The sequence below is a fragment of the Hippocampus zosterae genome, chromosome 4 (genome assembly GCF_025434085.1).
Source record: "Hippocampus zosterae strain Florida chromosome 4, ASM2543408v3, whole genome shotgun sequence".
NCBI classification, from domain to species: domain Eukaryota; kingdom Metazoa; phylum Chordata; class Actinopteri; order Syngnathiformes; family Syngnathidae; genus Hippocampus; species Hippocampus zosterae.
In genome coordinates, this window is record NC_067454.1 from 27,410,298 (window position 1) to 27,427,796 (window position 17,499).

General features: G+C 42.7%; 2 protein-coding genes across 3 annotated transcripts in view; both read right to left on the reverse strand.

Moving 5' to 3' along the window:
• The window catches only part of LOC127599712 (ankyrin repeat and BTB/POZ domain-containing protein 2-like), a 31,525-nt gene extending 19,493 nt beyond the window's left edge, over positions 1-12,032 (reverse strand). The window contains exons 1-3 of the mRNA XM_052063874.1: positions 10,574-12,032; positions 10,304-10,361; positions 7,757-9,540 (exon numbers count right to left, since the gene is read on the reverse strand). Of these exons, the coding sequence (XP_051919834.1) occupies positions 7,757-8,606 (850 nt within the window). The 5' untranslated portion in view covers positions 8,607-9,540; positions 10,304-10,361; positions 10,574-12,032. The remainder of the gene's footprint in view (positions 1-7,756; positions 9,541-10,303; positions 10,362-10,573) is intronic.
• A 298-nt stretch (positions 12,033-12,330) lies between these two features.
• The window catches only part of si:ch211-71n6.4 (USP6 N-terminal-like protein), a 55,689-nt gene continuing 50,520 nt past the window's right edge, over positions 12,331-17,499 (reverse strand). For both annotated transcript variants that reach the window (XM_052063942.1, XM_052063941.1), the window contains 6 exons: positions 17,090-17,210; positions 16,792-16,886; positions 16,612-16,677; positions 14,437-14,536; positions 13,616-13,768; positions 12,331-13,106 (listed from right to left, as the gene is read on the reverse strand). In XM_052063942.1, coding sequence (XP_051919902.1) covers positions 12,505-13,106; positions 13,616-13,768; positions 14,437-14,536; positions 16,612-16,677; positions 16,792-16,886; positions 17,090-17,210 — 1,137 coding nt within the window. In that variant the 3' untranslated portion in view covers positions 12,331-12,504. The remainder of the gene's footprint in view (positions 13,107-13,615; positions 13,769-14,436; positions 14,537-16,611; positions 16,678-16,791; positions 16,887-17,089; positions 17,211-17,499) is intronic.

The window sequence follows — 17,499 nt, forward strand, 5'->3', positions numbered from 1 at the left end:
CTTCAACTCCTTTGAGTCAGTACATTGTACTTTAGGATAACTTTACACTTATTCGGCATAGCAAGAATTCAGTGCAAATTGTTTCTGATTTATATCAATTCTCCAACTCAATGCTGACCAAGTTGAAGTTCTGCATCCACTATGAGTACAATAGAAGTGGCTCTGTGAAGCACAACTGATCACAGACAGACATTTACAAAACTTAACAGCTTGGAAGAAGAACTTGTGCAAACTTGAAAAACAAAAACAAAAACAAAAACATGAAACACTCATTTCAAGCCAGGACCCTCCAGCGGTGGAACATCAGTGCTACCCTCTTCTGCATGATTATGACCAATTTTATCAATTTCAAGTAATTTCTGGGACCATTGTGGGTTTTCATATGATCTTTAACTCACTGCCAATTTCTTCCCAAGGTTTTAGCGCAAACTCTCCCCACCTGATCATCCATGGTATCAACTCCCTGAGCTCCCAGAAGCTGTGTGGTTGTGTGGATTAGATCTGCTCTGCCATGCCTAAAACATGAAACACTCATTTCAAGCCAGGACCCTCCAGCGGTTAATCATCAGTGCTACCCTCTTCTGCATGATTAAATGTACAGTACATGATTTGAGGGTGGCCCGGTAGTCCAGTCGTTGTCTTCACAGTGCGGAGGTGGCGGGTTCGATTCCAGTTCTGGCCTCCCTGTGTGGAGTTTGCATGTTCTCCCCGGGTCTGCGTGGGTTTTCTCCGGGTGTTGCGGTTTCCTCCCACATTCCAAAAATGTGCGTGGCAGGCTCATTGAACACTCTAAATCAGGGGTCACCAACCTTTTTGAAACCAAGAGCTACTTCTTGGGCACTGATTAATTTGAAGGGCTACCAGTTTGATACACACTTAAATAATTTGCCAGAAATAGCCAATTTGCTCAATTTACCTTTAACTCTATGTTATTATTAATAATTAATGATATTTATCTTTGTGAAAACACTGATCATGTTAATGATTTCTCACAACAAATATATAGAAACAGATAAATATCAATATGCAACACTTTATTTTTATATTTTTCAAACATTTGAAAATGATCACTTCTACAACAGTATTATGAAATCACAATATCCCATTTTAACTAGCTAGCCACTAACATTTTTTAACAAATCATGAATTACTTTGCACCATGTTTGTACAAATAATAACTCATGTAAAATACAAAAATCAACTCTCAAATTTTTAAATAAATCATGTCACACTTTGAACTGGACACCAAATCTGTTATCTGTTTCTATGTCAATTAGTGGGAAGCCTGGCATTGCATGCTGTTAACCAGTGTGTTGTACTCTGGTGTGTAACTTGACACTGCAACTCTGAGTGAGTCTTGCAGATGTGCATCAGTGAGGCGTGTTCTGTGTTTGTTTTTGATGAAGTTCATGTCAGAAAAGGCTGATTCACAAAGATAAGTTGAACCAAACAGGCTTGCAACCTTCATAGCTGCTGCGCATACACCACTGTACTTTTCTGTGTCAAGAAGGCACCAAAAGTTTGGTGCAGCCTGATGGGCTTTGAGGTGGAGGTCATTTTGCAGTGTTACAATTTCAATCTCCACCTGTTCAGCATCCAGGCTGAATGTTGCACTTAACTGCTCAGCAATACATGATATGTCCACGTTCATGAAAGGGTTAGAAATGAACGACACACATGGCTCAAGCTGATCCAGGTCACAAAACCTGTTCTCAAACTCTTGACCAACTCTGTTTATGACCTGAGAGTACTTTTCTGCAACTTTGTCAAAAGCCTCAGATGCAGAAGCATTGTCTTTCAGCACCATCTGCACAGAGGGAAAGTGCAGCACTTTTTTTCTCTGTAAATGCACAGAGAAAAGGATCATCTTAGCTTTAAATGCATTTAAAGCACTTATATCGGCGACAGTCTTACCTTTGCCTTGCAGCTCACAGTTCAAACTGTTCAGTTTCCCAGTAATGTCCGTTAAAAATGCAAGGTCAAGTATCCACTCAGTGTCCTCCAGCAGCACGGTGTCCTCACCCCTGGACTGCATGAACTCTTTGATTTCACCCAAAAGTGACAAAAAACGTTGCAAAATTCGTCCCCTGCTAAGCCATCGGATTTCTGTGTGCAGTAACAGGTCACCATATTCAGCTGACAGGTCCTCCAAAAGTACCTTGAATGTTCTGTGCTGTTTAGCTCTGGAGCGGATGCTGTTTATGATCTTCACGACGGGTGTCATTACGTGCTCAAAGCAGATCACTTTTGCACATAAGGCCTGCTGGTGTATGATGCAGTGGTACTGCAGAAAGTTTGGGAACTCTGGGTCAGCTTTACAGTGAGCAACGAATCCTGTGTGTCGGCCAATCATAGCAGGAGCTCCAACCGTAGTCACTGATACCAGCTTTTCCAGCGGCACCTTTTTTTCCACCAAAAACTCCTTCACTGCGTCATAAATGTCAACTCCTCTCGTAGTTGTCTTCAGGGGCAGTAGTGTCAGAAGTTCTTCTTTTGTGGAGAAATCATCAAACACCATCCGGATAAAGACCATCAGCTGAGCCGTACTGCTGCCGTCCACCGACTCGTCACACTGGATGCTGAACCACCGGCACCTCACCAGATCACGGTCCAGCTGGTCGGCCAAGTTCCCAGACATCATCGACACTCTTCTTACGATTGTAGTTGCCCCGAGTTGAACATTGGAGAGACTGGAGAGTACATCGGTTCCATACTTCTCGTCTTCAAGCACAGTTTTAGCAATTATCATCATTACTTCTTTGACAACATCCCCGTCTGTAAATGCCTTCTTTTTCTTAATCAAGAATTGCGTAGCTCTAAACGAGGCTTCGGTTGCTTTTTGGGAGTTTTTAACCGGTCTAGTGAAAAAAGACTGCCGTTTGCACAAAGCAGCCTTTAACTCACGGGCTTTCTCTGCTCACAGTGCGCTGCCCGGTGGGTAGTTAGCGTGGTAACTTGTGTGACATGTAGTGAAATGTCTCTCCACATTGTGCCGCTTTGCTACCGCCATAGTTGCCCCGCAAATGAGACACACGCAGGATCCTTTCACAGTGGTAAAAAAAAACTCTTCCTCCCATTCGTCGTGAAAATGATGTTTTCTTTCTTTTTTCTGCCATTTTTTGGGGTAACTCTTCTCCTCAGTTTCGTTGCGTCTGCTAGCTTGTTTGTATGAGCGCAACAAACGCTATGAACTATACTAGGTCAGAGTTCATTTATATTAAACACAAAAAACATTTTAAATTTTAAGTGTTTTTATATATATGTTGTCATTTGTAAGTTACATGCAAGTCTGATTTAAACAACAATAGCAAAAAAAATAAATAAATAAAAAATAGAGGCAGCTCACTGGTAAGTGCTGCTATTTGATCTATTTTTAGAACAGGCCTGCGGGCGACTCATCTAGTCCTTACGGGCGACCTGGTGCCCGCGGGCACCGCGTTGGTGACCCCTGCTCTAAATTGTCCCTAGGTGTGTGTGTGAGCGTGGTTGGTTGTTCGTCTCTGTGTGCCCTGCGATTGGCTGGCAACCGATTCAGGATGTTCCACGCCTACTGCCCGGAGACAGCTGGGATAGGCTCCAGCACCCCCCGCGACCCTAGTGAGGATCAAGCGGTTCGGAAGATGAACGAATGAATACATGATTTGACTTTTTAAGTGGTTTCAAAATGTTTTGTCTGGTATTCTCCTTTCCTGGAAGACAATTTCTGAAGCAATTCATTTTTTAATCTGCGCAAAGCATAACAACATGAGGAATTTTTAACCATGCCAATATTTGCAGTTTAATTCTGACTTGGCTTCAAACTTCCAAAATGTATACTACTCACAAAAACGTTAGGGATATTTTACTTTTGGGCGAACAAAATGCTTTCAAACTTTTGCAAGTGAACTTACTGTGCCCTTCTCTAAGTTTTTGAATGCACATTTCCAACTGTTGATATGTTTCGGTACTTTTTGCACAGGTGGCTGTACTCTACCAAGGAGCTTAACGGCAAAAGTCACAACCGGCGTCCTTGAATCGACCAATAAATGTCCTGGTTCACTTAGAGCTGGTGTTTAAAAAGTCGTCCTCATCATGCTTGTCACATTTTGCCATCATGAGATCAAGACGACACCTACCAATGGATCAACAGAACTTTGCCTTTTGAGATGATTCAAACATGATGTTTGTTCTCAGACAGGAAGTGGCCACTGAGCTTAGAGTGTCATATAGTGTCATCAGCAGGTTGCAATAGAGATACGGAGAGACTGGAAGAGTCACAGAAAGATGTAGAAGTGGACGTTGTTTGGCCACATCCCATGCTGATGGCCGCTACATTGGCATGGGGCACGTGTTTGTTGAGTTATTGACACGTTGAGATTTTTTGTTGTGGTGTACCCACCATTGTTGTTCATTTTTGTTTCAACGAATTTTTTGAGATGATGAAATCACCAATGCATCCTTCTACTTCAATGCCCTACTTTCATATGACATAGCTGTCATGTGAACTTTTTACATTTTCCATTAATTTTACCTGAAAGCCAAATATCCCAAACTTTTGCTGAGTATAGTATATGTGGAGGGATTTTTAAAAATAAAGTTGATGCAATGCCACATCTCTGTAAAGCAACATTTTCATTGCCTACCTTTGATGTTCTTGACTGGTCTGTATTTGGAAATAAGTGTGTTAAAAAATCAGCGTGACCAGAAGCATTACTGTGACCTAGGAAAATCACCTGGGGGAAAACTAAATAGATTTTTAGGACATTAATAATAATAAAATAATACTAATAATATATTTTGTTGACAAGAAACAATTGTGCCAGAAAATTGGTTTCGATTACTCTGTTGTGTTTAGGAAAATTGTGAACTGGGCTCTATTCATGCATACACAACAGGAGACCAGTCTTTGGAGAACAAAACACAAGCCACTGTTTTGTGATTCTACCTGTGGCCCCTAAAAACACAGGCGCGCACACACATACAGCTCGTCGACTGCGCCGAACACTGCACGGTTTATATTCAGACTTGAGAGCGATTAAGCCATTTCCCTCAACTAGAATCAATGAAAAATAAAAACACTTAACGAGGCCATGTTTCAAAAGCATCTTTGGATCAAGTATTCGTTTATGTGTGTCTCCCAAATGAAAACGGAGCCTGTGAGAGAACAACAGTCCTTTTCTGCTGCCAAGAATAAAGCAACTCCTGTGTTTAGCTACGGGACAACACATTTTCTCCCCCGAAAAAGTTTGTTTTAATTAATAAGTTATGGCTGAGGTCAACATACCCTTGCAGTTCAACAAGAGTATAACAGGTCTATGTGTACGTTTCTTTTGTCTTACAATGTGTGTCCAAAAACTAATTCATACATGAATAGTATCCAAGATTTGGAAATTCTATGCAATCATGGAATTCCCGTTACAGATAAACTGACTTGTAAGTTCACCCAACAGGGATTCATTTCACAACAAAACGGTTAAGATCATTCTTATTTCAATTTACCTGCATTTCTTTTTATTGTGCGAACATTATTGTGGGCAAAGGGTGTGCAAAAGCATGACTTATTTTTAAATCATGGCAAATTTCAATTAGACTGACAACCAACAGACAAATAGGAAATTCAATGTGTCACATAAAGAAACAAACATAGCTACAAAATGTAGTGAATTAAAGCTTTTTTAAAATCCCTCACATAAAGTGCGTGCCACATATTTATTATTATTTTAAAATTGTTATTCTATTTTTAGAGAATAATTATATCACTAGTTATCAATAAAAATGCGTTAACAAGTTTCAATCTACTTGTAGTGTTGATTTATTATTATTATTATTATTTGACAGTGACAAAATCATTTGGGGACTTAATTTAAAGTGGAGAAAAAACATTTTCTCAAATTTCCTTGACTGAATTCTTTCTGTCGACTTCACAGTGCAGAGGTACCAAAATTCCAGCTCCGGCCTCCCTTTGCGGAGTTTGTATGTTCTCCCCGGGCCTGCGTGGATTTTCTCCGGGTACTCCGGTTTTCTCCCACATTCCAAAAACATGCATGGCAGGCTGATTGATCACTTTACCTCTCTGAGCTCATCCGCCCCTACACACCTGCCCGGCGCCCCAGGTCTGTGGACCAGTCTTTTTTAGAAGTACCAAGAGCTAAACTGAGGCTCAGAGGGGATCGAGCCTTTTCTGTTGCTGGTCCATCTCTCTGGAATGACCTCCCACTGAACATTCGGCAAGCCTCCTCGCTGCCCATCTTTAAAGCCCTCCTCAAAACCCACTTGCATTCTTTGGCCTTCGACTCAGCATAATTTTACTGCTTGGTGCTTTCTACCGCCTTTATTACCATTTCGTCTTACTGTTTATTGTGTATGTTAAATCGCTCCATGTACAGCACTTTGTATGCAGCGATAGCTGTTTGAAAGTGCTCTATAAATACTGTTGACTTGTTGACTTGACTCTAAATTGTCCCTAGGTGTAAGTGACGGTGTGCATGGTTGTTCGTCTCTGTGTGCCCTGCGATTGGCTGGCTACCAATTCGGGGTGTCCCCTGCCTACAGCCCGAAGACAGCTGTGATAGGCTCCAGCACCCCCCGCGACCCTCGTGAGGATGAAGCGGTTCGGAAGATGAATGAATGATTTCTTTCTTTTTTTTTTCCATCAGAACCGGCACTAGAAATCGACCACTTGTTAAAAGAGAGAAGTGTATGGTGTGTTTTGTTCAAGGGATGTGACAGGCAGCTCTTGCGTGTTTGTTTGGTGTGTGGAACAGACACTATTGAGTGCCGTGAACCGCGTGCCTCCTGCAGGCTCAGATGGAATCAGAGCCCCTTTGTGTTCTCTGTGGGGTCACGGGCTAACAACACTCGCTCACTTCCTCCACCCGTCTTTTCCTGTTCAGCCTCATCGGAGCTTGGCCTGCATCCCAGCATGCAATGAGCCAGAGACAGAGAAGCATGACGCCTCCCTACAGGGTGGTATACTTGATAGATCTGCTAATGTATTTACTTTTCTTCCTGATGTTTAATTTCAATGTGATCATAATAAATACAACAATACTGACTGTGAAAAATCCACTGCTTCTAGAATTCATAGTTTGTATTAATGGTGTGAAATAAATTGTGGATAGAATTAGGTGGCCTCTTTTTAAAGATTAGATCTGTTGATTTCTCTGCATCATCTTGTCTAAATACTTGCTTGGTTCTCTGGCTCTACACAGATTTTTACCTCACACAGTCCTAAGAACCTTACATCAAATTGTTATGAGATATGGATGCCAAAAGAATGCTGTTGTCAGACTTTGCTCGGCATTTTTTTTGGAAACATGTTTTGTTTTTGTTGTGCATCGCATCCTCCAAAACCACACTTGATCGAGGACCTGAATAATATCGAGGACCTGTCGGGTGCAATTTTTTTTTCAAAATTGGTATCTTAAACATATCGTGTTTCTTACCAACCAGAAAGCATTATGACCACTTGTTCCATCTAAAAAGATACCGTATCACAGCCCGGGCCTTTACAAATATTATGCTCTGATATGGAGATTACAACAACAATGTATTTCTAACTGTGGGGTTGCTGCTGTGACTGTTAGGGCCCCTGCCACTGTCACATAGGGTCCATAAATTGACAACTTTTATCACTCATTTGATCGTGCAAGTTGTCACCATTGACTTGTACTGATTACATACAAGCTGAAAACAGCGAAGCACATAGTAGTTGGTATTTTTCGACTGACATCAAAAATAAACAAATGTTTTGTTTGTGTAATTGGGAGTTACTGACCATTTGCATTTTTGCCACAGATGAGATGTTCGTAGACCTGGAGCAGCCCCCACAGCTCCGTGTCGTTGTTGACGGACGCTTCCAACATCTCGGCGGTGATCGGATAGCAGGTGATGCTGCCGGCCCTCTCATCACTCAATGTGGGGGTGAACCCGGCTGCCTGCAACGCACGACCCGCGACTTCCTCCGCTAAACGTTCAACACATGTCGTCAGGTAGACAGCGGCGAAGTCGTGTACGCGCACCGACACGCGCGTTTCGACCATCCATCTGAAGAAGCGAGCCACCGAGAGGGACAACCCGCACCGCGCGGATTTGCCAAGCTGACGCACGGTATCCCAGGAGCTCATGCAGTGCAGGGACACCGCCCTCACCGCGGAGAAAATGCACTTGTCGGCCAAAGTCCAGCTCAGGACCAGTCTCACGGCGCTCTGCACCTCCTGCCGTGTGCATCGTTTGTGGAGATCACTCAGCCGCTGTGCTTCTCTGGAGATCCGCACCAAAGCCCTCCCGAGCAGCACGGAAAGTCGGCGGACTGCTTCTGCGGTGAACGCATCATCCGAACCGATTGCCTTCTGCACGACTTCTCTCAGCTCCTGCTCGGTCCATGGATACTCTTCAAGTTCGGGTAGGATGGGACATTTGGCCACCCAGTCCGTCGCATCTTCTGGAAGCGTGCTCAGCGTGTCCCAACTTCCGTTTCTGCTGGACAAGGAGACGGTGTGACCCTGCTGATTCTGACTCAGCCTATCAAAGGAAGACCGCCTGAGGGAACGGCAAGGATATCGAGCCGCGATGCCCGAATCGAGGCTCAGTGACTCCACGTTTTTCACGAACAAACCGCTGGACATGATGCAGAATTGCAGATCAATGTATGGGACTTAAACTCATGGAGCGGCTCGGGGCATTCAGAGTAAGATTTTCTCCGGGCTGGTCTGACTGCCAAAGGTGGGGGGAGCTATGAAAAGTGTGACTGCGCACAAGCCAACTACGATGATGCCCAGTAGATCAAAGTGACCCAAAACCAGTAGCACCGTTCAAGTTACGCCACATCTGCTCCACAGCGCTACCTGGCGTTTTGGGTGGGACACCGTGGCACCACCGATTCAGTTTTTGTCCCCTGAATGCTTTAACTCAAACAGTGCTTGTTGTGGCACAATTTCTAAACACTACCACTCACAAAGTTTGCAAAACTGAAAAGCATAAACTCTGCTTTGTTTTGAGTTTGTAAATGTTAGGATGCATTGTTTGTCCACGGTGTCGCCTCTCCCTTTTGTTGTTCCCTTCACTGGTCATTGCGCTTCAAACGCAGGATACATCAGCCTTAAAAAAAAAAAAAGAAGAAAAGTATGACTTGAGGCCTCTGCCATGGCGGGCTGGCTCACTGTTAGAATTGCACCGAATGAATATGTCCCCTTAGCCTCCTTTTCTATTCAGTAATTTATTGTTGGACTCAATTTGAGTATATCAGTGGCGTACTTGGAATATTTAATGCATTAAGCGATTTTTAATGGAGATCACTCATTTCTTTTTCAGACGGATTTTTTTTTTCAAATCATTGACGAATCACACTTGCAACGAACATGTTTAGATTATTAATTAAATATGTAGGTCCCATAGCAAGTTTTTATTGTTTAAAGACAGAGGACAGTGCAGCCTTGTGCTCAAAAACAGTAAAACGCCGCCATCTTGTGGTTGTTTTAGGTTCAGCATCGCTTTCGCACAGAGCTGGAGTTGAACTCTGCTGACCGCTCCGGTCATTTTGTCCGAATTTCCATTTCATTCCTGTGAGCAGAAAACGATGCGTTATTGTGTGTTTTGTATTAACATGCAAGGATACCCCCGCGACCCTAGTGAAGATCAAGCGGTTCGGAAAATGGATGGATGCCAAGCGCATTTTCTTTACTTTATGTCTGTTAAACTCTGGCTTTAATTATTAAAATGTTCGATTCCAGCCTGCTTGGTGTGGTATTGACGTTAAATGTACAGTACTGCAGGTTTTTGTGACAGGAGAGAAATGCATCAGCCCGAAACATAGTGAGTTCCTACTAAATGTAGACAACTCATATATATATACATATATATATTGACGGGGGTCACAACTATGATGGTCTCGAGCTTCACGTTGCTGCCGCTTCAAGAATACCAGACACTAGGATGTGGCTTTTCCCTTTTTTTATTGTCTGCAACACAGTATGGCAAGATAGGTTAAGTCACGGGCTTTTCAGTCTAGAAAATAATCTGTGACTTCCCTGGTAGCTCTGGCTGAACTAAACATCATCCACAAGAAGCTAAATGCACAACAAATCAAAATATACAACATAGGTGATCGTATATTAACCATTTACAAAGAAAAGGAAAAAAAACACACTTTCACTGGCATCTACGTGATGCCGCTGAACGCATCACATGCAGCAGAACGGCTGCACAATGCACAGTAATGGCGGCCGCGACAACCCGCGCGGGTACACGCCAGCCACACTAATAGTCAAATGAAAAACAACACGAAAAACTATATACAGTACAATCAAAAGGAAAGAAGCATTACCTGCAACACAGTATGGCAAGATAGGTGAAGTCACGGGGCTTTTCAGTCTAGAAAATAACTGCGCAACAAAAAAAAAACACCTGTTAACTCAATGGATAAAAAACTTTCATTCGACAAAACTTAAATTAAATGACGACACAAAAAGCAATGTGGACTCGGAACAATTCCGGGAACTAATTAAATACACAGCGCCGTAGAAAAAGGGAAAACAAAGTGAAATATTGTAATTAAACTAGAATGAATCCGGACCGTCAATGAAACCTGACTTACCCTGTGACTTCCCTGGTAGCTCTGCCTGAACTACGACGGGAAGCTGGTGCCATACCGTGCGCTGTTGCGTCACTTCCGTCATAATTTAATAAACGCAATATATCACTCCTATATATATATATATATATATATATACACACACACACACACACACACACACACACACACACACACACACACACACACACACACACACTAGTTGGTTCGCCGCCCTCCGGGCGGCTCATCAGCTAGTTTCTGCGGAAGGCTGGTAAGGTGGGCCTTCGGCCCACAAAAGTGTTGTTGCTTGGTTCAACTTTTTGTTCATCTTCATTGCTTATCGCGAAAATAAAGAGATGTTTAGCTCTACTAAATAACTAACAATTTCATTGCAATGCTTGTGGGTAGACAACATTTTTTCGCTAAGATGCCCGCGCGATCGTACTGAGCCACTGCCTGAGCGGCGCAGTGGGGGCGCGGTGAAGTAGGTACGTTTTGAAAAGGGACAGACGGAAGGACAGACCGCGTGCGGGACGACGCGCAATATATATGTAGATATACACACACACACACGCACACGCACACGCACGCACACACACACACACACACACACACACACACACACACACACACACACACACACACACACACACACACTCATACATTTTTTTGCCGTAATTATAAATGTATGACATTTCCATTGTAGTTGTTTTTTTCACCAAAATTTACCTCCATACTAAAGCTCAATGAATTTGAAATTTGAATTTAAATGTAAGTGTCAGACGTCGTAGTGGAGATTTGTAACATTCGGACACTTTTTCGTTCGCCTTTGGTACATTTATTTGGAACTTTGCTGAAGGGATACCGTACTGCCGAACTGCTGTTCTCTAACCGGTAGCCGCCGAAGAAGCAAAATCGCTTCAAACAAGGCCTCAAAATATCAGTACAAAAAGGCAAACGGCCAAGCAAAGGTTTCACAATCTTTGTTCCACGATTTTTCCCCCAAAAAATCAAACCTACAAACATTTTAAATAAGTCAAAAAGAGTGATACCTGTATTTGACTTTTCTGCTTGAAACTGTATTACACAAAGCTTAAGTAGCTCTGAAGTTTAAAATGAAAATGATCCTATATTTCCTATGAAGACATTGATTATAAACACTAGAATACTGGAAATCTTGAAAAAGAGTTACAGTATTTCAAATACTGACCATTATGAAAAATAAGCTGAGCAAAATACACAGCTCAAGGGTCCTCTCCACGGGGCCTGGAAAATCACTCCTGGATGATGATGTTCATGGGTAGAACTAATCATATAAGCGGGAGGTTTGGCGAATTGTCTCCATGAGAAGAACTTAAGAAACATGCTTGTAGCGGCATTCAACTCCTTACCTCAGAATCGATCCAATCGTCTCTCTTGTCCTTCGTCTGAAGATGTTTTAGACGACCATTATTGAAAGCGTTGTATTTTCATCGCGTTCTGCGGCCATGGTGATGCGCAGTTTGCAAAGAAATATGATGCTGTTTTTGAGGGTCTTAAATCTTTGCAAATATAGAAGGCCTGGAAAAAACATTTATATTTTAGAGGGCTTTCGTCCTATTTGTGTCATTAGTCGTGATAGCAACTTTAAAGGGTCCCCCACCCTCAGTTTTATTTTATTTTATTTTGCCATGCTCAATGCGTGTACTAAATTTGGTGGATTTTTTTTTTTTGTTCGTGGTGAGTTCCTCAAAAATGCAATTCTTTATGGACAAGAATAATAATAAGAAGAAATGAAATAAAGTTGTGTTGATACTTTACTGGGGACAACACCGCCACCGACTGGTGCAAATGTACCTCGTGCTATCCTCTCCACAGAGCAAAGAATGTTCACAAGGCAGTCAAAATGCAATGTACATGGAGAGGACCAATTATGAGCCTCGAACAAACAACGGGCATTTTTCATCAAGTGTTCAGGCCTGGTCCTGGCTCAGGGACCTATTGGAGGACAGAGAATCCGACAGCTGGACTAGGGAACTACCCTGCGCTATCTCTGCTGCCATTTCACTTTCCATTTGAGCAGAAAATATGGGGGCCGATAGAGTCCTTAGGACCCTTTTGGATGATCCCTCAGTGCTAATTGTCGCAGGAGTGACTTCTGTTGAGTGTATATTTGTGAGTCCTGAGTGGTCAGCTTGCACCTCAATCTCCCACTCATAAGACTGTGAGAGCTGATCATCAGTTCCAGTTGCTTGACTCTCTGGGGGCTGGTAAGGCGGTGGTCCCGTAAGTGGGAAGTCATCTAAAGTGTACAGGGCCTGGTTATGGATGATAATAGGGTCAGGAGAAGGAAGAGGGACCTCCTCATGATCAACGGGATGGAGATCATTGATGTCTTTGGTAGGGCTCTGGTCAGGGGATATGGAATCGACCTGGTTGGATATGATGTGCAAGCTGAGTCCTGCTTTGGGACAACCTCTGCCCGTGGGGGGCTTTCCTCTGGATGGCGCCAGTGGAGTCAGCAGCACTGGAAGCTCCTGGCCCAAAGGCTTCCGTGGCAACTCTTCAGGCTTACCTGAGAAAACGAGTAGATAAATACTGTTCAAAGAAACATTTTGTGGAGCGGTTGGGTTCGGTTAGCACTCAAAAACATTTCAGGTGGACAGAATACTGTATGTGTTGCTTTGGGTTTTTCTGTGTGTATCTCGCATCTGGTTGCTGTGTTTGTGTTAGTGTCTCTCCAGGAAACCTACTCCAGCTTCTATTTTAGGTTCACTGATTGCTCTAAATTGAATAGAGATGTGAATATGAATGGTTTGCAATTTACAATGGATTTATTTAAAAGGGGCGGTGGATATTGATGAACATTCACTGTAAATATGCAGGAATTAGCCAGTGGCTACTTTCCATCGTAAACAACTTTCCAGGTTGTATCTGTGCCAGGCCTGCACTGTCCTGTGTTGTTGGAAAAGGCACTACATATAGGTTGATGAGATATTTTCCACACTCGGTGCATTGGTTGTGGTCGTACAAAAATAAGACACAATCTGGAAGCAGTCAGGATTAAATTGACCAGTTATATACCTGGGGGAGGAAGATCCAGCTTCATCTTTCGTAGTTCAGTCATAGAGGCCTGTAGCTGTTCAATGACCATCTCGTCACTGTAAAAAAACGTCTCAGCAATGCGCTCCAGCAGGAACTCTCGAAGTTCCTCCAAGGACATCTTCGAGAGACGCTCTGTCCAAATACAGATATACACGCATGAGCCTATGTTAAGATCATGCAAATGATACAAAAACATACACCTCAAAACTTCACAGTCTGAGCTGAAAGTGCTCAAACAGCTTGCATGGACCACCATCATACACTACACAACCAAAAATGTCCCTTACTAAATACTATCCATCCATCCATCCATTTTCTGATCCGCTTATCCTGACAAGGAGCGCGGGGGTGTGCTGGAGCCTATCCCAGCTGTCCCCGGGCAATAGGCGGGGGGCACCCTCAACTGGTTGCCAGTCAATTGCAGGAGGGCACACGTTGACAAACTCAATCTCACATCTAGGTATGCGCTAACCAGTGGAGCTAGAGCGTGTTTGTAATTGCTTTGGCTGGCATCGGAGTTTCTTCGCTGTGTTCACGTCCGTCCGAATGCACTGAGACAGAAGATGAACGATTCTTTTGCTAAGAATATCTCAACAGGGCAAACTATTACTTTGTTCAAGGTGAGGCATCATCATGTGAAAGACAGAGGCAAAGCACACAAATTAATGCCCGAGTAAACCTGTTTCCTCAAATAATGTAGAAAGAGTAAATAAGAAATGAAGATTAAAAAATATGTTATGATACGTAAGAGTGTGTTAAAAATACTGACAATATCAATGGCATGCTGCTTGTCATCTTACTCTTGTGTAGCTTCAAGATGACGTAGGACATGGCGGTGAGGAGCCTCTCTCCCTCCAGAATGAAAATGTCCCACAGGCGAAGGGTCAAAGTAAACGGGGTCTGCAAAAATCACATCATCACGATGGATTATTGAATCTGTGGGATCTTCTTCTAGCCAAAGCGGACAATTTGTTTAGTTTTGTTTTAGAAGCCCACAGCGAGACGACTCTGTGGGAAAGAGAAGTGCTGACAGTGAGCCGACGGTGCCAAACCCCCACCACAGAATTGTGGGCCTAAATTGGTTTGGGAAAGCGGAACGGTTCGTATTGCTTCTGATGCAGCATTCCAGAGATTTAAAAAAAAACAAAAACGATACAATACTCTGCAGGGGTGCCCATTAGGTAGATCCTGATCTACCGGTAGATCTAAGGCAGGTCCCAAGTAGATCCGAGGAGTGTCGAGAAGAAAAAAAACAAACAACCATTTGTGTGTCTTTGTACATGTTAGTAATATATTTTTTGTGTTAATATACACTGCACACTAATCAGTCTCATTTTCACAAAAAAAAAAAATTAAAATAAAATAAAGCAGGTAAATCTTAAATGTGTGTGTGTGTGTGTGTGTGTGTGTGTGTGTGTGTGTGTGTGTGTGTGTGTGTGTGTGTGTGTGTGTGTGCGTGCGCGCGCCGGTAAGGGTAGATCCCGTGAGGTTAGTTGATCAAAAAGTAGATCTTCGATCCAAAAAGTTTGGGCACCCCTGCTCTATGTAGTGGGCAATATATATCGTCATTGATTTTTATCATCAATGTTCCTTTCAAAATGGGCAATTTGATTTAATTAAATCCATTGTTTGGCTGCAAAGTAGGAGGAAGTTATTAAGGTCCTCATTCAACGAGTCAGCATTCATAGACTGCAAAGGAGCAGGAAGTGATAAGTCTTCATTTCGCGAATCAGTGGCCACATGACTAAATGGGCCAAGTCGAGTGCAAGACAGCATTGTTTCAAACTGAGGAAATGGAGGAGTCTATCGTCAGCCTGGGAATTATTCACTGTTGACAGGACTGAAGTTGCCACACTTTGAAAACTATCCACCAAAAGATCGTTGTATTGGTTGTGACTTTAAATGTAGATGCATTTTTCTTACCGTCTGTGTGGAAGACATCCACAAACCCATAAATAACATATTCCAGGGTGACATAAGTGCACAAATCACGCTCCCTGCATTTTCCAATCAAGTTGCCAGCCATCGCAGGGCACACAAAGACAACCATTCACACTCAGAGTCACCCCTCGGGGCAAGTTAGTGTTCCATTTACCTACTGGAGGAAACCGGAGTACCCGGAGAAAAGCCACGCAGGCACGGGGAGAACATGCAAACTCCACACAGGAAGGCCGGAGCTGGAATCGAGCAATGCACCTATGCACTGCGAGGCTGACATGTAACAAGTCAAGTACGGTACCGTGATACAAATCACCATGTATCAAATAAAACATATATGTTTTTTTTTTTTAATTTTGACTGCTATAGTAGCTGGAAATGGTGGACATTTGCATATGACACATCAAACTTTGTTGATATCTCTTATTAGGGAGAATTTTTAAAAACACCTTTTCCTCATTCTAATAGCTGTAATAGTTGGCAGAAGTAGACCAGTACTTGTTCAAAATGTGATGATATTTGTCATTTGGGATAAAAGGGTGACATTTAAGTGAAATAAACATGAACAAAAACACCCTTTAAAAGCCTGGACATCATTTTAATAACTTCATTGTTAAATATGGCCATAGAATATTGTTTCACAATATTTTGGAGAAGATACATGCAGCAATAACAATAAAAAATGAATGAGAAAGATATGTTCCGAAACGTATACAGGTAATGTTTCTGTGAAGCAAGTTCAGATTTTGACTTATTTTTTGTCATCTAATTATTGTTCAGAAGTTTTTGTTTTTTTTGGGGGGGGGGGGGCGAATTCCCCAGATCGCCTACTCTTACTATGAATATGGATGGGATTTCAAAGAAATTTTATAATGGACCACTTAGGTGATTTGCCGTATTTTCCGCACTATTGGAAAATGCGTGGTAGTTTAATTGATGCAAAAAAAAACCGTGAAAATGAAATGTAAATGGTGGAAATAAGGTGTGATTGGTACTACTGTCAATGAACTATTGTGTCTTTTTGTGAATTTACTCACCCTGTCAATGAAACATTGTAAGAACCATTTAGTACTGTAAATGCCTGTCGACATCTGTTCTTTGTCCTGCAGAGAAACACATTTATGGTAATTCTTATTAGAATTGAAAACTTGTACACGCCACTCCATCTTTACAGGTGTATTGTGTGCACTACGCAACACTACACGCTGACGTCTCACCATATGTTTCTTTAGTTTGGGAATGAGTTTGGAAATGATCTGATCATGATGTGCCTGGAATCTCTGAAGTTTGGGGAAACCGGGAACAAAAAATCCTGAAAGAAGGGAAAATGGGTGGACGTTGTGGGCAAGACAACAGAGATACATTCAAATGAGATCCATCCTTGTTTGAAAGAGCAAAATCAGAACGCCCAACAGGAAGTTGCATGGCCCTGCACATCCCAAGAGCAACATACAATGACCATTTCCTATTCTTCGGAGCACAACAGTGTACGTCATCTTCAAAACATCATCTCACCATGCATGGCGTGTTTCTGGTTGGTCAGCAACTGTGACAGAGCCCAGAAGGCGTCTTCTTCATTCATGTACATGAGCAGCAGTGCAGCGATCTGACTCATGCCCTGGCAATAACTCACTTCCTGCAGAGCACAGGACAAGGTGAAAACAATTACACAGAGAGGTTCCCACAGCTCTTTGGCTCATGACATCCCTGAGGGTGAAATGGCATCACAGCTTCAGGATAACCAAATCCAAGACCAAGTCTTTTTTGTGACATTTAGCCTTAAGAATTGCAGCTAACAGCTGAACTGGACATAATCCCGAGCACCCTCCCACTCCTTACTTGCTAACACCTTCCAATATGTTTGACTAATCCAGTGGTTCTCGATTATTTTCTGTCATGCCCCCCCTAGGAAGTGGAAACATCTC